This window comes from Colletotrichum fioriniae (genome assembly GCF_027942845.1).
Source record: "Colletotrichum fioriniae strain IMI 355084 chromosome Unknown scaffold_8, whole genome shotgun sequence".
In the NCBI taxonomy this organism is placed as follows: domain Eukaryota; kingdom Fungi; phylum Ascomycota; class Sordariomycetes; order Glomerellales; family Glomerellaceae; genus Colletotrichum; species Colletotrichum fioriniae.
Window position 1 is genome coordinate 1,579,837 of NW_027076844.1, and position 20,098 is coordinate 1,599,934.

Below are 20,098 nucleotides of genomic sequence, written 5' to 3' on the forward strand. Positions count from 1 at the left end.
ATCGATAGGATGTACGGTTCGATAGCGTAGAGTCATCGTACAGAAGCGTCATAAAGTAGAGATTTTCTGACTTTGGAAACAGCATCATAGGAAAGTTAGTCACTTTGTAACAAGTGTACGTTTCATATCCTACGATGAATATCACAAGGAGGTTCAAATGGATTCGAGCGCAGGTGTGGAGGTCATTACGTGAATCAGGTGTGATATCAAATCGCATAACAAATTTGAAGCCGCAAGCCGGTTTTCTAGACTCTGTTAAACTTTTTGTGCGACTGGCTCATAGCAATCATGAAGTTACGAATCAGAATGCTTTGTCCTGACTCGATGTTTGCCTTAGGTATCCTCGTATCCAATATTGGGATTGCAAGAAGACCCCGGTGCACACTGAATGCCACGGATTTGTCGGGTCGACGAGAACAAGATCAAACTTTCTTAGGAGCTATTGAAGGAACAGTTCGTCAGCATGCGGCGTCGCGAAGTGATAAGTACGAAAGACGCAGGTTTGAATGACTCACCTCCACGAAGACCTTGTTCAGCTCCATTAAAGCTACGTTTCGTCCCAAGCACTGCCACCGACCATACCCGAAGACGATCTCTAGCGTACCCTCCATCAAGCGCAGACTTTCTGTGTCGGACTCGAGCCATCTTTCTGGCCTGAAAACGTGGGAGTCCCGACCCCAGATGTCCTGCCTGCGAAAGATACCCCATGCACAATATCCAATACGGGTACCTTCTGGAAGATGAACACCCTTGAAGTCATCGCCGGCTCCTCCATTCGAGACTTCCTTTGACATTTGACCGACTACTGGTGGAAATATACGAAGACCCTCCTTGATGACGGCCTGCAAGTAAGGCATCTCGCGTGCTTCGGCGTCGGAGACGATGGGCCATGACAGCTTGGCAGCGTCGATTTCGGCTCGGAGGGTGGCGGTTACCTGAGGATTTGTGATTATGTGAAGGATAGTAGCCCGAATGGCGGTCGCGGTAGTATCAGAACCAGCTAGTCTTTTCAAAGTCAGAGAGTTTTGCCACGATCGCTGCGTGGGTGTTGGATCTTACAACTGCATAAGAATCTCCGACTCGGCTTCAGCTTGTGTAAGTCCCCGCGCGACAAACGATCCAAGCATGTCTTTTTGGACCTTCTTGTTTGGACCGAAACGCTCTGATGCAACTTTCTTGGCAATGCTAGACCCGGCGAAGAATGCCAAATGTGAGCAGAGGCGACGCGTAAAGGTGGCTGCGTAGGCAGCAAGTTTTGCGGAAGAGCATGCAGCTTGAACTTACCCCATCGTCTTTCCCACGCCGATTGCATCTTTTTCGGAAGGCATCATGCTCCTGAAAATAGGCGAAGAGAGGAGTGCGAGAAGCCATGGCAGAACACTCGTCACGAGAATCGTTGGCATGTTTTGCTCCATGGTCTTGATGTACTCGTGGACATCCGAATCAGTTGCCAAGTCTCCAAAGGGCTCACCGAAAGCCAGGTCAGAGATGACATCGAGGGTGAAGTATTGTGCCTTGGCTCCAAAGTCAAAAGCTTCGTCGCGAGAAGCATACCTTTCAATCAAGTCGAGGAGTCGGAGGACGTTTTGATCAATTTTGGCTTCGAGACCTTCGACTTCCTTACCAGAGTACTATCTATCATCTTAGTTCACTGTGCCTTTCTCTTATACATCAAGTATTTATGCAATTGCTTACACCTGCGGCCATTTTTGACCGGAGTTTATTATGCAGCTCATCATCTCGGGTGGATAAGACATTGTCTTGGCCAGGCTTGAGTCGCATTCCATCATACCAATTAGATCGCTTGTAAGTCGTCCGCACATTAAGCATACGCTTCATGAGATCCGGATCGCTCGTGATGAGATCATTCGGCCCGACACGAACTATTGACCCTATTCGGCAAAGATGGAAAACGGTTATTTTTCACAAGCGCTTTAGCGCAAGCTAAGGGGTTGAAGTATAAAACGCACCATATTTCTCGCACGCCTCATAAAAGTCGAGGTGTGTCCTACCGCCGCCGACGGCGCGAACGAGCCACCATTTCGAAAATCCGGCGCTCGGTGGCCCCTTGATGTGCTGAAGCCGTAGGTATTGGCGAGCGATGGATACGACGCTGTACGCGATGAAGGCCGAGACTGCGATGCTGGCGTATGCGAGGTATTCCCGACTCATGGTCGCACTCGAGCCCGCGAGGAACCGATTCGTGTACGAAAAGGTTGGATCATGGGATTGTGAGTGTGGATAAAAGGAGGAAACAGTGTCTCGGGCCACACATGGGAAGGGGGAAAAAGAAAGTCTGAGAAATTCTGAGACGAACTGCCTTCTCGGTCAAGGATGCCGCGGCACGGTGGATGGCACGGGGAGCCTGGGAGGAGCTGGGGAATATCTTGACCGAGAGACTGCATCGATACGACGGTCAAATCCTTCAATGGCTCTGCGATAGCATGCAATAGCAGCGAACATGACGCCGAAATGTTACCAAAGTTTCTGACGAGCGGACGACCCATGGCGATATCATCGTCGGTTCGGGGTCTCTGCCCAATAGCGTCTACACTTGCGACGGGTCTGGACCCCCTAGTCTTCAGGCGGCTTAGATGATTGACACGGCAGACTCGGGAATGCAACCCTTCCCGCACGGAGCAGGGGCCGGCGTGACGGGGTTTCGATCCAATGAGATTGTTGCCGTGTTTTGCAATGCCCTGCTACCTTTCTCCTCCTCCTCAATCGCATCGGCAATGACCAATGCCAACGGATGCGTCTAGCGGGGGTATGATGCAACGTTTAACGGGCACGGCTTTGCCCGGGGGGCATTGCCAGAAGGAGGAGAAAGGAGCAGAGAGGGGGCAAGCGGTGAGATCGCATCTCCTGATCTGCACCTTTTGATGCCATCTGCTGGTTCATTACGAGAGGCACCGCCCAACTGTCCAATTAGACTCTGCCTAATCTTCGATCTGGCGGTTAAGGAATCTTGGGGCTTTTGTTCTTTTTTCTGGAGATTCTTCTGCCCTTCACATTTTTTCGTGTTGCACAACTTTTCTTCAATTGCACATGTTCACTGATCACCGTTGAGTTTGAATCAACACCCCATTAAAAGGGTCTCGTCGTTCGGCCACTTCTTGAGCCTCGACCCTCCGAGGCCCCGATAGGTTTAAACATGGCGGATCCAGCACCGGCGGAAGCCGGCCCGCTCGAAGCAGACGTCAGTTCGGCAACCTTTCAACATATCTGCTTGCACTCGACGGACCTTGATGCTGATTCTTTTGATAGAATGGAGAGGAGAACGATACCAATGATGACAGCGACTCGGCCATGGGAGTGGTGAGTAGTGGTACCTCGGTCTAGCGGTGCAATGTTACGCGTAAAATTAACCCGTGTTGCAGTCTGTGCTCGGGTCATCTGCATCCATGACAAGCAGTATCATGCGTTACCGCGAAGAAAATGGAAGAACATACCACGCATATCGAGAAGGCAGTGAGTGATTCAAAGCTCTCCATCTTGATAAAAACTCGCATAATCTATTGTGCTGACTATGGATTTTGCTTAGGATATGTTTTGCCGAATGACGCGGTAGGTGGTCTTCAGCAGTTTAACCGCCCTTCCAACCTCAATTGGGAACTAACGCGTTTCCCATCTGGAATCGCAGGTTGAAAACGACAGGCTCGGTAAGTTACATAACCTTTGTTCTCTCATCAAAGAGATGCTCATGCCTGCGCAATAGATCTTCAACATCATTTATACACACTTACCTTTGATGGAAAGCTATTTGTATCGCCAGCTGGCCGAGACAAGCCTTTGAAAAGAGTATTAGATGCCGGGACCGGAACTGGAATTTGGGCAATGGACTTTGGTAAGATAGCCGCATCCGCGAATCCAATGAGTCAATATAGCTAATGGCCTGTTCCTAACAGCCGACGATCATCAAGAGACACTGGTAAGGCTCCTTCAAAACTCCCTAACTCCTCACCAGGTAGCTAAAAATTGGCAGATAACTGGTGTTGATCTCAGCCCAATACAACCGCCATTGTAAGTACCACTAGAATAATGATTCTGCGAATGAAAGTGTTTCAACCCGCTGATTTACTAACCGATGTCCAGTGTACCTCCCAACGTCACATTCTACATCGACGATCTAGAAGATGACTGGACATACTCCTACAAGTTCGACTTCATCTTTGGCCGAATGCTCACAGGTTCCATAGCCGACTGGCCAAGGTTTATCCGCCAAAGCTACGAGTAAGTTCTTACTCGCTGCACGCTGGGCTTTTATACCCAATCTACTCGCCTCCGCCTTCTTGCCTGACATTCTATAATAGAAACCTCGAACCCGGAGGCTGGATAGAGTTGTCCGACATCCTCCTAGATCTCCAAAGCGACGACGGAACAGTCAGCCCCGAATGCGCAACTCAAAAGTGGGCAGAACATATGCTCGAAGCGGCGGCGATATGGAAACGACCGCTGGACAGCTGCAAATTCTACAAAGAGCAGCTCGCAGAAGCGGGGTTCACCAATATTGAGGAAAAGATTTACAAGTGGCCGTCGAACCCCTGGCCAAAGGATCCAAAGTACAAAGAGCTAGGTAAATCGGCTGCGTGTTCAACCCGTACTCGTAAAGATCTACATGCTGACTGAACGTCTTGTGTCGAAGGCGTGTGGACGTACGAGAACCTAGGAAATGGCTTGTCCGGACTTAGTTTGGCTCTTTTCACTAGGGCACTAGGTTGGTCGGCGGAGCAGCTCGAAGTCTTTTTGGTGGATGCTAGGAAAGACATGCGAGACAGGTCCATACACGGATGGTGGCCAGTGTAAGTAACCACCCTTCTCCTCGTTGGGAAATCGAAGCCCGGCTGACGGTATCACAGATACGTGGTTTACGCACAAAAACCGGAATGAAGTCAAAAGCAACCGAGTCGAGAACGCATCGAATGGAACGACACTACACATGCACAACGAATATAGTTAACACGCGCCGGCACTCAGGCATGGTTTTTTGTGCTTGAAAACAAGCAAGTTTTCAATAGATTCAGCTAATTCATCCAATGACCAGGATTATCATCTGGAACACGAGACTGCTATTGAAGTTCCCTCATTGCTATTCAGAGTGAGGCAATATCATACCTTTTCTTGATGATATCCGCAATCTGCAATGAAGTTAGTAATCTGGTGCGAAACCACTTCAGAGGCCCTTCTTACCTTTTCTCCCGATGCGTAAGTTGTTGCCGTCGGCGCAGCAGTCAACACCATGGGCCAATAACTAACATCGATAACCCTCAACCCCTCGACCCCATAAACCTGCATCTCCGTATCCACCACACCGCCTTTGTCCTTGGGCACCATAGCCGCAGTACAACACGAATGTGCATTTGAAGGTGACATGTTAGCAGCCAATAATGTCTTCATCTCTTCCTTGGAAGCGGTATCATACGGCGCCGCCATCTTGGGCCCAAGAACCTTCATCGCCGGCGCAGACATGATCTTCCCCTTCTCAAACAACGCCACAGCGAGGTCGAAGTCAGTGGGATCAGAAGCAGTGCGAAAGTCAATGACGGGTTGTTGCAGCGGATCCGTGGAGTTAATCTTCACCGACCCGCGGCTCAGCGCACGGAGGAAGTAAAGCGTGATACTGTTGCCGGTGCCCCAGTGGACCATGCCGAGGGGCACGTCTTGGCCTGCGAGCTGATCTAAAACGACTTCCCGCTGCTTCTTGTAGCCTTCTTGAACGGATGAAGGGGTACCTGGAGCAAGAAACTCGGTGGGGTGGTGGGACTTTGCAGTGGCGAGGATGTCGCGCCAGGATGAGGTTGTGTTGGCTAGCGGCGGTACGGCTAGGTTTGTGCTCAAGGTTCTGACGATGGTGTACGCTCCCTGCTTATTGGCGTCATAAAGGGCGCGCTGTTCAGCATCGTATGTTGCGTTGGTATCTAGGGCTCCAGAGTTGGGAAATACGTTGTTCTCAACTGCGTGGTTTTCTTCAGTCACTGTACTTTTGCTTTCGAATTGGAATGGTACTGACATGTGAAGGGGACCTTGAGTTCACCCTGATCCATAAAGTTCTCGCCGACCCCAGGCAGATCAGCAACGGTATCAATCCCAAGGGTCTTCAAGAACTTCTTTGACCCAATGCCAGAAAGTTGTAAAATTTGTGGCGTATGAAGCGCCCCAGCAGCCAGAAGGACCTCCTTCTTTGCGTAGACCTCGAGGCGCTCACCACCAGTTGAAGGTAGATACTCGAGACCAACAGCCCGCTTTCCTTTGAATAGGACCTTGGATACAGTGTGTTCAGCCAAGATGTGGTAGTTGGGACGAGAATCTTTCACGCGTTGGTAATGGTTGATTCGTGCGTGGCTCCGGGTCCGGGTTGTTGCGTCGGCGAGGGTGGGGAAGTTAAAGAGACCGACGGCCCGGTCGCCGCCATTGGGATCCGGGGAAGGGGTAAGGCCGCTTTGCAAAGCGGCTTGCCAGAAGTTTTCTACGTGATTTCAGTGGAAGTGTTCTTGCTCCTCTTAGTTTGAACTGCATACCAGCACCGGGGAAGTAATAATTGGGATACGAGGCACGGACAGGTCCACTGTGGCCGTGAGCCGACTCTACCCACGAGATGTTGGCAGCGTCAGCAAAATCCCTAGACGGGGTCGAGAAGTTCTCGCTCTAGCAAATGGTTAATCGGCATTCTCAGGTCCATGCTGATTGTATGTTCGGATCGAATTTACTTTCCGAAAGTAAGGCAACAGGTCATCCCATCCCCAGCCTCTGGCACCCAGCTCCTCCCAGGCCGCATACTCTGACTTTCCACCGCGCACAAAGACCATGCCGTTGACGACCGAACCGCCGCCGACCACTCGGCCGGCAGGCACTGAGAAGATGCGGTCGTTCAGCGCAGACTGTGGCGCGCTGTTCAAGTTGGGCCAAAGGTACGGGACAGGGAAGAAGGCACCCGGGACGAGAACGCTGTCTTCGTCCTTGTCGAAAGGTCCGGTCTCGATGACCAGGACTTTGACTAAATCACATGCATTAGGTGGAGGATTCACATCTGAGGTAGTTGAAGTATGACACTGTCTCTACTTACTGCTTGGGTCTTCAGTCAGCCGATCGGCAACGGTAAGACCCGAGACGCCTCCACCGGCAATGACAAAGTCATAATCAGTCGCGGCAACCGCATCTCGCGAGGCAATTGTCGCGTAGCGAAGAATCTGTAGTGCTAGTGAAGATGAGCTGTACGCCAGCAGTGCCAGAATGGCCTTCGTGGGGGTCGTGAGAACTCTAGGCATCTGGACTACAAAACTAAGACAAGACTGAACAGGCTTCTTGAGGAGGTAAAGCGACAACAAGAGAGAAGAGTCAACGTAGAAGCATCGCGCCGCAGACTCACTTTAAAGACGAGTTTCTGTCAACGCGAGAATGACAACGGTCTCGCCATTGTCGCGATGCAGAGGCCCTGTACGTGCATATGCCAGTAAGCTGAAGTCTAAACGACGTTGCATTGGAGTAACTCAAGCCGGGAAAAGTCGCAGGAACGCCAATCGAAATGTGCTGAGTGAGCTCGTTCCCAAGAACGATGGAGAATCTTAGACATAGAGAAGCGCATGTTTGCTTTATGCTGTAGATTTAGCGAATTAGAATCGAGTCCTAGACGACTATGAAGGGGACAACAGCATTCAAGTCGGGTCGTTTCGTGCGGGGAAGGGCTTAGAGTGCGGTATCGACGGGGGCTGGCACAGATGCAAGTAAGCAGTTGCTACGTCAAGTTAGTCTTGGCACAGTCTGCGTGTTAGAGAAATGGCGGCGATGGCTACTCAGGTAATCAGACAGTGTGAAGGTCGATTGTGAATTAGGAAGAAAATTAAATTACGACTATATCTTTCTGTGAATGGTATCTCTAACCACAATCTCTAAATGGAGACTCGAATCATCGTGCCTCGTACAGGGTTCTGGATATCCATAAATCAATTACGTGAAATCATTACAGCAGGAGTCTTGGTGCATCCAAATTCGATCCTTAGATCTTGTTCTGCAGGTTGTCATTGTCCTCCACAGGACGGATCTGGACGTCGTCAACGGCAAGCGTCTGCTGGTCGTTCAACTTGGGGTTCCTCAGGAGGAAGGCGAACGCGATAAGAGGTACCGTCAAGCAGATACCGGTAATGGTAAGAAGACGCTGGACGTGCTGGTACGAGTCGATGATGGCCGCGCGCTCGGGAGTTCCAACGGGGTACTCGGCGATGGCAACAAAAGGCTGCGCGTAGGTTACGGTAGCCAGAGAGTCATTGCCAAAGGGTGCAAGGTTCTCTTGAAGGACGGAGGGCAGAACCTGAGTCCAAATAGCGCCAGATACTGTGTTACCGAAGGCAGATCCAATGTTATAAGTGGCGAGGTAAAGACCGGTCATGATTGCAAGGTGCTCGTGCTTCAGAGTAGTCTGGAGCGAGGCTTGCGCAGGATAGGGGAACATGCCACCTGCGATACCGAGAAGGACCTGGGCACCGATGACACCGCTTTGTCCGGCGGAGGTAGGGGAACCACGGTAATGGATCAACAGACCGAAAGCGACCATGAAGAGCATGGTGCCAGCGATGATGAAGTATTTGAGGCGGCGGACCTTGAAGACGATGAAGCCCAGGATGAAGCCGGTGATGACACTGCAGAAGGAATACAGCGACGTGATCCGGGTAGCGGACGCAATGCTGAAGTCGAAAGCAACAATACAGACAGTGTAGAGGTAGTCTCCCTGCATGTACCAAGCCCAGTTGAGACCCAAGGCAATGCCAAGAGGGGCCAGGATGCCACGGTCGCGCATCAACATGAAGGGAACGAGAGGGTGCTTGGCCTTCATCTCCCACACAGCAAAGACTGGGATGCAAAGGATACCGATAACGAGGGGGGCGATGACGTGAGCCTCGCGCCACGTTGTTGAGAAGCCACCGGCAATGGTAAGAGGAACCAAAATCAGGGCGAAGATGGCGATAACCAGGATGATACCGATGACATCGAGCTGCCAGAACAGCTCAATGAGGAACTTCTTGGGGCCGAGCATGCGGAAAGGAGACGAGTAAGAGTCGAGCAGTCCCTGCTTCCTAGCGCGGCGGCCGACAATAGACAGGCTGATGATAAGGGGGAGGGCACAGACAGGGTAGATGATACACCACATGCCGATGCCCCACTGCCAGGTGCTTTCGCCGAGAACCAGGGCGGAGATGTTACCGCTGACCCAGGTGTTGATGATGAAAGGAAGCGCAGGAATGTAACTGAACAACAGACGGGCGCGGGTCGAGGTAATATCGGCGATGATGACCTCGACAAGCAGCATGATCATGGTGTAGCCAACCTGGTAGACAACGGCACCAGCGGCGAAGGCCTTAACCTCGGTGGCGCATGCCTCGACGATGGTACCAACGACGTAGAAGACAACGGAGACGCAGATGAGCTCGACACGACCAAAGACATCAGCAATCTTGGCGGATGTGGGTTGGGCAGCCGCGGCGATGACAGAGCGGAGGACGTTAACGGTGGCCAGAAGAGAGTGCGTGGCGTAGCTGCTCGTGGCGGTGGGTTGGTAAGCGTAGCGAAGGGTTCCATCGAGACCGTAGGCGTAGGCGACTAGGAAGACGCCGAAGAAGATGAAGTACCGGTCGGTAGTGGTGATGGCGGCAGACAGGGCCTCGATTCTCGCAACACCAGGCGACTTTTCGCCAAAGATGTTGTTGGACTCATACGTGGGAGGCGGAGGAGTGTTTTGGGAGAGAGGAGCATTCTTCTCCGTTGAGGTGACATCGGCGGTGGGCGAGACGATATCCGAAGGAGACTCAGTCTCCTTCTTACGACCAAAGAGACCCATTTTGAATGACTGAAGTACCCAGACGAGACTGGATGATGAGAGAGTCTGGGGGGGGAAGGTCAGTGTCAGGACAGAGGGAGGTCGCAAAACAAGAATCGTAGTTGAAGCTGAACTTCGCAAGATCCCCGGATGATGTCGGCGAAACTCCACTTCCGCGCCGGCAACCTTGAGAGTCGTGACGGAAGGTGACGTTGAAAGACGGCGGCACTTACTCGGGAAAGAGTCGGGGCTCCGGTGACGTCTTGCGGTATGTGGCAGGAGCTGCGACACACCGAAGGTCAATGCGCCGAGGTAAGCGTTGACCGAGAAGGTGAGGAACTCGGGGCCAGGTGAAGGTAGCGTCTCTTGAGTTGCGTGTCTGCTCAATTGCACAGAGAACACTGCGCAACTATTTGTTTATAGGCAAGAAAAGCAACAAAGGAGATCAAATTGATGACCCGACCGGGGATGGAATGAATTAAAGAGGGAGAAAATTCAGAGAGAGGATCCGCCTGCAGGGACGACAGGGAGGACAAGGTGGTGAGGTTACATCCAGGGCCCTTTTTAACTTTCCAGACATGGCGAATAGAGCTTTATCAATGTCTCTCAGGCTCGCAGGCAGCCTGCGCGCTGCCCAATCAAGGCCACTCCATCCATCTTTGCCCATCGGAGCCATTTCGGTCGGCAGCCAGACACTGGGAACCTACGGGGAGGGGGGGCGAACCACTGAGCCAGTCGATCCAGCCTGACGCAGCCTGCGCTAGCCGTGATGATTTTTTCGCATCTTGTTAGTTAATAGACTAGCGCCCCTTTGATCCCTGGTCTCGGGTCTTCAAGCCTCGGAGTTGAAGTCCTTGAGTGTAGCCAGCACTCAAGTTGGTGGTGTGAAACTTTGTGGTGTCGGAATCAAGGACTCAAGCCATCAGAGAATTTTTTATCAGATCCATCTTATCTGATTTAGCGTGCGCCTTTCGCACCACGAACCGCTGCGATCGATACCGCAAACGGTTACGTCCTCCAAGCCGTCGTGGCGCATTCCATAATCCTGCCACCCATTCCTCGGCACGAAGATTGCCAAGGCACGGTTTGAGTTGGTCTTTCTCTTTTGTCTCATACTCACTCATCCTCTTCTCTCACTTGCGATGAAGTACCGGGGGTAAAGAAAGGACGTCAGCAGATGTTCTACTTGACTCAATCAGGCTACCCGCAGCCACCACCAACGACCTCGGCGCACTTTTGTTGCAAGAAATCTCCTAACTCCAGCTTCCCAGCCCATCTGACGGCTACCGCGTTGTTACCTCGTTCTGCGTGATATTTTGACGAGCAATTATTGCAACGAGCATCGGGATCCTATTCCCAGTCTGCTAGCTCGTAAAAGACCACAATTCCAACTCAGTTCAACCCAAAGTCGCCCACAAAGATAACCCACGAGTCCACGACCCTGTGTCTCTAAATCCGGCCCCCACTCTATGACCAATCTCCGCATGCCCCCGACTGGCTCAGGAACGGGGTGGCCAAGTGATCAGAACATCGGTCAACCCGGTCGCTTTTGACAAATGGATTCGCACCCGCGCGAGCCTCGAGGCCGCATTTGCGCCTGTCAGCACCACCGAAGAAGGGTCCCCTCCAAAGAAAAGACAGCACCGGCCTCGGCGACTAGAGGTGGTTGGTTTCTCCGTGTGGGCAAAATCGGCTCATGTTCACGTCCTGAGTCTAGGTCTCTTGGCCTGTTCAGAGAATACACCCACCATACGATCCTCTGTCATCGCTCCACTTGATTCTTCTGTTGCGGAACGCTGTCCACAAACCATCGATAATCCGAGTAGTCTGGAACTTCTCTGCATTTAGGCTAGGATGAGGATATTACTTACTCTAGGCTTCCCCCACATGACGCCTGCGATCATGTCGGCCGGTGGGTAGAGCTGAATTATGACCGGGCATGCCACCAACACTACAAAAACGCCACAAGTGATGCGTCTGACTGCCGTCTTTCTACTAGGCTACCGCTACTAGTCTGCGGCACTAACACAAGTGCCGTCTGCATCAGTGCATCATGATCTTTGCAAAATACCTCGTTGTCAAGTACCTTTTAGGCTTTTTCCTGGAATTCTCCCTACAGCGCTAAGTGAGGATCTAATCTCTTCCCAAGGTATGAGGGTCAAGAGACACATGGAAAGATTGTGGAAAACAAGAGGGTTGGCGGGACTCTGCAGTAGCATTGGCGTATCGGAGCTTGGGTCCCAGGCGGCGCCCGAGCTCCCCGGCCACCGGTCTGTGGATATTGACCAGAGTGTCGGGTGCGCCAGGAATCTGGCTATTGATCAAAGATTTTCACTCGTGAGAAACTAGTTGCTCACCGCTGGGTCTGGGGTCATGAGAATTGATGTTACCGCCGGTCTGGAACCTAAGAGGGAGTACTCCAAAGGTCGTAGCTTCAGGGAGTAGTCATTTGCCGCGGCAAGTTTCTGGTCTAGATCCAACTCCCACCTCACTCACCTCTTTTCAGCCCAACTCTCGCCCAACTCTCACGAAATTTTGTTGCCGAAGGAAGTACTAGCAACGACGAAGAAGATCAAGTGATCCATGCTTACTATATGTACTGTTTGTACTGTCGAACAGCCTGCCACATCGCCGACAGCGGTGTGCCGCGCTTCACGCGATCCAAAACCAAATCCGTTCCAACCAGTTGCGAGGCTTCACCACCGGCCACGTCGGCTCAAGTCGATCAATCTCCGCCTTGCCTGACCAGATATCCATCTCGGAAACCTTTACAAACTTGGTCTTCTTGACAAACTTGTAGCCTAAAAACAGTGACAAGAAGATTGGAATATCGATATACGGCGGCAAAAACGTCTTGGCACTGAACCGCCCCGGGAAAAATGCATCAAACCCATTGAACAACGCAACGACGAGACAGAAGACAATGGCAAAGTACGCGAGAAACGGCTGCATTGGGGCCTTGTACGGCAACGTATCGCGATCGATACCGTTATGTCGCAGGCACTGGTAGAACCGTAGGTAGGTGTAGCACACGCTGGCCCAGACAACCAGCGTGCTCACGGCGCTGAGGTTGCTGATCCAGAAAAACACCTCGGCGGCGCGGTTGTTCACGTTGAGATAGACCAAGCACCCCAGCGCCGACGTAGCAGCGACGCAGGCGTACGGCACGCCGAAGTGCTCCCACTTAAGGATCGCGGGCGCCTTGCCGTCGAGTGCAGCAGCGTAGAGGACCCGCGTGGAGGCGTAGAAGAAGCTGTTGCCGGCGCTCCACGCACTGCTGAGGATCACGCCGTTGATGATGGAGGGCAGCGTCCCGATGCCGGCGTTGCTGATAGCGATGACAAAGGGGCTTTGCGCGGCGCCAGGACTGCTGCTGCTGATTGCATTGAGCAGATTAGGGTCCTCCGAAGAGACACACAGCCCGACGAGGAAGATGGCAAGGACATAGAATATCGCAATGCGCCAAAAGACGCGGCGGATTGCCTTTGGGATATTGCGCCGCGGGTTCTCAGTCTCGCCGGACGCAACGACGACCATTTCGCTGCCACCGTAGGAGAAAGTAGCTTGGATGAAGACTTTCCAGAAGGCAAGGAAGCGGCCAAGGGCGCCGGACCGGAGGTATTCGTTCATCGGCCCGGGGTCATGCCAGTACCGGAAGCCGATGGCGTCTCCACTTGGCCCGCCACCCACGGTGATGATGAACATTAGGATGATGAGGCCGACAATTGTTGTGAGCTTGATGGCGCCAAAGAAGAACTCTGCTTCACCGTATATACGGACCGGGAGGCAGTTTACAAGGACCATTGCTACAAAGAAGATGGTGATGAGGGCGGCTTGTGGGATGGCGTGGTCCCAATAGTCAAGGATGACCACCGAGACGGTGACTTCGATCGGGACACCGATGGCGAATTGGTACCTGTCTTATAATTAGCGCCCGCTCGTTCCTATCTTCTTGGATCTAGAATTTAGATTCCCTGTCTCTTGACAATCATAATTATGTCTCCATCTTCGTACCCCGTGAAGCCTTCAAAAATGAATCGCTTACCAGTAGTTCCATCCCAAAGTGAACCCCAACGCAGGATCAACGAACCGCGCAGCAAAGATTGGCACAGCTCCCGGGATCGGAAGCCACGCAGCCATCTCACCGAGGCAGTTGATCACGCAGTAAAGGTTGAACCCGGTCACGGCGTAGCAGATGAAGGCGGACAACGGCCCAGCCAGCGACAGAACTTGGCCGCTACCGACGAAAAGCCCCGTGCCTATGGCTCCCGATAGAGCCAGAAACTGAACATGTCGCGACTTCAGTTTCCGGTCAAGTGTTCCGATGTGTTGTAGCTCTTGCTGTTGCTTGAGGTCCGCGACTGTGCCGCTTTTTGTCGCCGTTGCCGGCTCGATGTCGTTGTCGATGGCGATGCCAGCGGGGTCTCCTGCTCTTTCTGTTCTCCTTTCCAGCTTCTCTTTGGTAGTTTCCATCGGTTTTCTGCGTCGATAGCACTGGCTGTCGATGTCTAAAGCTTGTAGACGTGTAAATAATTGTACTTCTCAAATTGAGGCGGCATTCAACAGCATTTGTCCTATTTCTTTAAAGGACAAACAGGATACACTAAAGAGGGCGCATCAAACAGCAAGGAACATTTGAAGTAGCAGCAATAAGCGTCACAAGATTCCCGTTTATCGCTTACTCCGTTTCCCCAATCGTCTCCCTCCTACCTCTATGGATCAGGCGCTTGGCTTGCAGATCTCTGCATTCTGATCCTGCACAAGCGGCACATGCGCAATTGAAAGTGCGGGGTTTCCTCCCGATGGGCAAACAACGGCAAAAGAAGACAGGATAACAGTGACCGTCATACTGAAAGAGCACTGCGACACAAATATCCAGCCGCCGTGAAGTCATTAGAGCATCTACAGTCGCGGAGGTGATTAGCTTATAAGACCGCATCACATTCCATCCTAAGGTAATGATCCCACGAGGTTCAACAATGCCTGGCACCTTTGACATGATACTACTTTGTGGCTGAATATGGTTCCATAATTCGAACTATTTTATTACCTGTGCACATCTGTGCTTCTCAACATATAACAGAATTAATTATTGGTACATCATATTCTGATCTAATCTTTCTAGCTTCTGATCATGCCCTAACTCATTAGCTGCCTTTCTTATACACTTGGCCCCATTAAAGAGAAGCGTGCTCATAGTGGGTAATACCAGAAGTTTGGACGCCGGGCGAGGTTTTGGAGCATCGAACCGTCACAAGACCCCAAAATACATCACCCACCACAATGAGATAAACCCCACCCTGTTTTGGGTCCCTTTAATATCTTTTTTCGAGTATACCAACTTCGGGGAGAGCAAAATTATAACTACATCCTCATTGAAGGCCTGGAGAGCTTCTTCACTCTAGTAGACAGGATCCGTCACGACTCACCTGGATGTTTTACCTAGACTTTCACCCACCTAGTCTATCCACTCGACAAAAGTATTTCTACTTGCATTGTCAAGGCCGTAGATATTCTACATGAAGCTTTTCTGGAGAAGACTTGTGTGGAATCCACTTCCCTGGAATTTCGTGGTTACGCGTGGTGTTGAGAACTAAGAATAAATGTTCTCACATAGACCATTCCGAATAGACCTCCTGGGCCCAACTAGAAGGGATTGGAGTTGATAGTCCCCCTGACACGAATTCGCAGTACTGCTGGAGGTGCAGAACCAAGACCAGACTCCATGTATTTCGTGTATTCCATCAACATATTCCACCCAATCTTCCTTTATCAGATCAAGCTCAATCTGCCCAGAAACGATTCGAGGGAGGAACGAACGATATGTCTATGTACCTTCTGCTTTGGATTTGGCAGGCAGTCTCTGAAGTCGACCGAAGAAAACCCCTCCGCACAAACTTTTGTTCGATATATTCGGTATAAATTCCTGCTCAGACACACCACACAATCAACGAGGCGGCCTTCTACAAAGAAGGTGCCTTGGATTGTTTATTCCTGAACACCTTTCCTTTTGCAATCAGCTCAATTATCACCGATGCCCAGTCAGTCTACATCCAATTGGTGAGATACTGTGAATCTCCTTGGGAAGTTTCCATCTGACCTCTTACCAGGGCCCTACCATCACAGACACTCTAGAAATTCTCCGCCGTCAACACCAGCGAAAACGCTGTACTGAGACAAGATGGGCCATAGGCTTTTCAACGCCAACGCCAGCGCCGGCACCGTAAGACGAGCCTCAATTTCCTTTCTTCCTTTGAGTTCCTTTTCACCAGTGCCTCCATTCCCCCCACATCCCATCACATCAGCTCGGGGAAATAGACCACATGACCGTACAAACATCCGAAGCTAACAATAGATTAATAGAACGAAGAGAGCGACAAAGATCTCGGCAACAGGGAGCTATCAGATGACTCTTGCACACAAGACAAGTGCGAACTTTGCGAGCTGGCTGACGAATCTATCACTGTGATCGACGCTGATCTCTATATGACTTTGCACTCCGTTAACCAAAGCATTGGTCGTCGTGAAAAGATGCAAATGGACAAGGAAGCTCTTGCAGAGAACCAGAGTCGTGTGCATTTTCTCAAGTACGAAAGAGGATACTTTGAGGGAGACCAGTCGGAAATCGAATGCAGAGAGTCTGACTGCAAGGCTCTGCAAGAGTTCATCGAACACATGGACAAACACTGAGACATGTCACTGAGCTCTTACTTGGCTACCGTCTGGGCAATGTTGCATGAGCAGCGTTACTGGCCACATCAGTCTGGCTTGGACATAGGGAAAAGCGGCGTGCTATTTTAAGCATTGAGAGCCATCGGAGAGTATCACAGGTTCATAGTCACCATAGCCAATTTAACACAGTATCGATGAATATGATTTGTTCAACGACCAGCAATTATATCCTCCGCAATCTTTTCTGCCAACGCGTACACAGCAGACTGAGGGTGTCCCGGCAGAGCAAATGGAAAAGTGCTCGCATCAGCGACTCTCAACCTTTGGACACCAAACACACGCCCGCGGCTGTCGACCACCGCCTTGCCTGATGTGACATCTTCCTCTTTGCCCATAGCAACAGTGGACACAGGATGCCATACTTGTCCCACGTTAGCCCTGACATACTCCAGTATCTCCTCTTCGGTCTGCACCGAAGCGCCAGGAAGCATCTCAGGGCCAGTCTTGAAACCCGGCGTATTGGCGACTGGCGAGACCCAGGCCGTACGAAGCCGCTTGACGGCTGCAATAGCCATTTCCACATCGGCGGGGTCGGACAGCCAATTCAAGTTGATGACCGGCTTCGCGTTGATGGAGGCTGACGATATAGTGACGTTGCCGCGGGAGAAGACGAGAGGGAGGTAAGCAGCAAGAGTCCCGCTCGTTTGTCCTGGCCCAGTTGAGAATGACCCTACGATGAAGGAAAGCTGAGGCCAGTCAGAAGGAAATGAAGCAAGCTTATCACGAGTTGTTTGCGTAAGGTTGGTAAGAGTAGGGTTGGGAAGCCGCTCGTGAGCCAGAAAGCCTGCAGCGGAACTGTAGGGACCAGTGCCAGATTTCAGATACTCTTCAACGAAGCCTGGGTTGAGAGCCGGGTCATTGGTCAGAGATTGTGCAGAAGGTGTGCTGACGGGGTACGCGACGAAAATCTGAATTGGATCTTGCAGGTTCTGTCCCACGCCGGGGACGTCGGCGATGACTGGGATCGAGAGAGCTTCCAGTCTCTCGCGCGGGCCAATTCCAGAGACTTGAAGAAGTTGCGGAGAGTGAAACGTGCCAGCGGTGAGGATGACCTCTTTATTAGCGAACAGGGTGTACTCGACCCCTTGGGAATTGACGCTCACACCCACGGCCTTATTGCCGTCGAACAGGATCTTGGTTGCCAAAGTGTGAGTGTAGACAGTGATTTCAGTGTCTTTGATAGCCTGTCGCAAGAAGCTGCTCTCGCTCGTAGATCGCTGCGCCTTTCCCGGCTCGATCGTCGAAGGCACCCACGCGCCGTATCCCGCCAGCTCGCCACTGCCGAATCCCTTGGGGCTGATGCTCAGTCCGAGGCTCAGAACTATTTGAGCAAGCCACGTCAGCGTCGGATCGACCCAGTTGTTCCAAGAAACCTGCAGTGGGCCTCCCTGCTCGTCGTAGTCGCGGGGATCAAACCGCACAGTCGCATTCGTGTTCTGCCTCTTCTCCTCGTTCGGCGGCGTGAGATCGACAGAGCGCTTGAAATACCTGAGCATGCTCTCCCACCGAAACGTCTCATCGCCAACCGACTCGGCCCAGAGGTCATAGGAGCCCTTTGTCCCGCGGATATACGACATCGTGTTGATCGCCGAAGACCCTCCAAGCGTTTTGCCCTGCGCGTAGTGCACCCGTCGGCCTCCGGCGCCCGCGATCGGTTCCGAGACCAGGGACCAGTCCATCAGGGGCTGCGGGGTGAAATTTGGCGACGGGTCGATGAAGGCGATGCCAGTAAGCGAGAGAAGGGGAACAACGCTGTTGTTGCCATTTTCGACCTCGTAGAAACCACCGGCTTCGACCACGGCAACGGAGGCAGAGGTTGCGGCGAGGCGCGACGCGATGGTTAGGCCGGCGGTGCCGCCGCCGATGACGATGTAATCGTAGCTTGCATTGCGGCCAGGGTATGCAAAGCCCGAGGAAAAGAGGCGGTCTTGCGCTGCCGCGAGGCTCACGAGCGACAAGATGAAAGCCCGCAGCATTATGTTGTGGAAGGTGGGTTTGTCGCTTGATACTTCAATCGACGAGCGCGGTTTGCTAGAAGGGTCTCACTTGAAGACGTGAGCCTAGCTCAACTCCCTAGAGAAGTCCATGATGAAGGTCAATGGTGTGGGCTCATACTTAAGTATGCCCTCTGAATCACATCATCGTACGCCAGGAGGCATATCAGCAGCATGGATTTTTGTCACCGGAACGCTGGTTCCATGCGCCACTCCCATAGATTTAGGCGAGCATGCTTAAATGTCGCTAAATATGTGTTCTCCGGGCGCGCCGGGCTAATTCAAAGATGCTGTAAGGTCGGATCGGATTCTGTTGTTACATTAAACCAGCTGTCAGATTCGATAGTCTCTGGTGCCCCAGCAAGACGTCAGCACGGCGTAGGATTTTGTCTCGGTCGTGGTGACAGATTGAGGTATGTCTGTTGGAGGCATTTAAGGGGAAGACGGGCCGTCGCTTAGTGGATGGGATGCGTTACATTGCATGCTGACAGATCCCACACCACGCTGCTTCTCGGTTACGGGTAGCTGTGGTATGTCGAGCTACACAATGTGCTCCAGGACACGGATCAATGCTTGTTGATCTATGACAATTTGAAGAAAACTATTTTCGTTGTCGACAAACTAAAGGTGGCTTCAGAACCAGTAGGTAGTCAGTAAGGGATTGGATAAGAAGAGAGAAACAAAGACAGAAAAAAGAAAGATCATTCTCACTGCCTTGAGCAATAATCAAAACCAATCCCTTCTGATAACAATGGACGTAACTGACCTTGTCTTACCTTACCCTTTCAGCCAACCGTTCATTGAGCCACTTATGCAGGTTGGCCATTCCTTAGCCTAAGGCTTCTCTCCAGTGAGAGGCACAGCAATTACTTACTAAGTGAGGTAGTTTAGGTAAGCCGCATCTCACCTGCACCTCGTAATCCCATGGCGCCAGGCTTCCTTGTTGTCTTCAACCATATTGATGCCATCACCTTCACATAACGATTTCCTTGCGCGGCGGACGGGAGCTGACCTTGGACCTCGCCCAAGCCAAATCATCCGTGGAAGAGCTGCAACAGAGTTGATGGAGCCACTCGTCAACGACATGGACCCGGAGCTCCGAGGTACCCGGAACGACCGGCCGGAACGAGACCAAGAGCACGACGGGATGGCGGCGCGACTAAATCCGGACCATCGAGACCATGAGCATATTCCGATGGCACCGGAACAGCATATGCAGCCGGATAGGATGAGCACTCCTGTATACTTGGTACTTTTCTCACTGGCAGTAATAGGCCTCGTCATGGCAAAAGTCGCCATGGATGCTTTTCTTCCCCCAATCAGCTTGTGGATCCCATTCCCATCTCTAGAGTCTATATTGGGCGGTGGTGGCACCGAAGCTTCTGTAGCCCAGTCATCGCCATCCTCGGAGTCATGGTTCAAAGGAGCCACCGAGACCGTCGCCATTATTTTCAAAACCATCATAGCCACTCTTGGTGGCAAGCACATGATCACCAACGGATCTCAATGCCTCGTCGACTTCTTTCCTGTAGGATCTGTGCTGCGGTCCGTTTTGGAAAACAAC

General features: G+C 51.9%; 6 protein-coding genes across 6 annotated transcripts; 1 reads left to right on the forward strand and 5 right to left on the reverse strand.

The window, feature by feature from the left end:
- Positions 1-301: 301 nt before the first annotated feature.
- Positions 302-2,172, reverse strand: N0V96_007216 (uncharacterized protein; the record flags this gene model as incomplete). Its single annotated transcript, XM_065757959.1, has 6 exons — positions 302-439; positions 516-1,005; positions 1,060-1,185; positions 1,285-1,631; positions 1,696-1,892; positions 1,971-2,172. The coding sequence occupies 6 exons, from the start codon at positions 2,170-2,172 to the stop codon at positions 302-304; spliced, it is 1,500 nt and encodes a 499-aa protein (XP_065613482.1).
- Positions 2,173-5,049: 2,877 nt separating this feature from the next.
- Positions 5,050-7,265, reverse strand: N0V96_007217 (uncharacterized protein; the record flags this gene model as incomplete). The annotated part of the gene is made up of 7 exons (XM_053198188.2): positions 5,050-5,053; positions 5,116-5,138; positions 5,191-5,954; positions 6,011-6,466; positions 6,519-6,645; positions 6,708-6,994; positions 7,064-7,265. The coding sequence occupies 7 exons, from the start codon at positions 7,263-7,265 to the stop codon at positions 5,050-5,052; spliced, it is 1,863 nt and encodes a 620-aa protein (XP_053044386.2).
- A 728-nt stretch (positions 7,266-7,993) lies between these two features.
- On the reverse strand, positions 7,994-9,829 carry SIT1_2 (ferrioxamine B transporter; the record flags this gene model as incomplete). Its single annotated transcript, XM_053198189.1, has 1 exon — positions 7,994-9,829. The coding sequence occupies one exon, from the start codon at positions 9,827-9,829 to the stop codon at positions 7,994-7,996; it is 1,836 nt and encodes a 611-aa protein (XP_053044387.1).
- A 2,631-nt stretch (positions 9,830-12,460) lies between these two features.
- On the reverse strand, positions 12,461-14,281 carry N0V96_007219 (uncharacterized protein; the record flags this gene model as incomplete). Its single annotated transcript, XM_053198190.1, has 2 exons — positions 12,461-13,724; positions 13,854-14,281. 2 exons carry the CDS (start codon positions 14,279-14,281, stop codon positions 12,461-12,463), a joined length of 1,692 nt encoding a protein of 563 aa, XP_053044388.1.
- Positions 14,282-15,989: 1,708 nt separating this feature from the next.
- On the forward strand, positions 15,990-16,498 carry N0V96_007220 (uncharacterized protein; the record flags this gene model as incomplete). The annotated part of the gene is made up of 2 exons (XM_053198191.1): positions 15,990-16,031; positions 16,172-16,498. The coding sequence occupies 2 exons, from the start codon at positions 15,990-15,992 to the stop codon at positions 16,496-16,498; spliced, it is 369 nt and encodes a 122-aa protein (XP_053044389.1).
- A 191-nt stretch (positions 16,499-16,689) lies between these two features.
- Positions 16,690-18,516, reverse strand: N0V96_007221 (uncharacterized protein; the record flags this gene model as incomplete). The annotated part of the gene is made up of 1 exon (XM_053198192.2): positions 16,690-18,516. One exon carries the CDS (start codon positions 18,514-18,516, stop codon positions 16,690-16,692), a length of 1,827 nt encoding a protein of 608 aa, XP_053044390.2.
- Between the last annotated feature and the right edge of the window lie 1,582 nt (positions 18,517-20,098).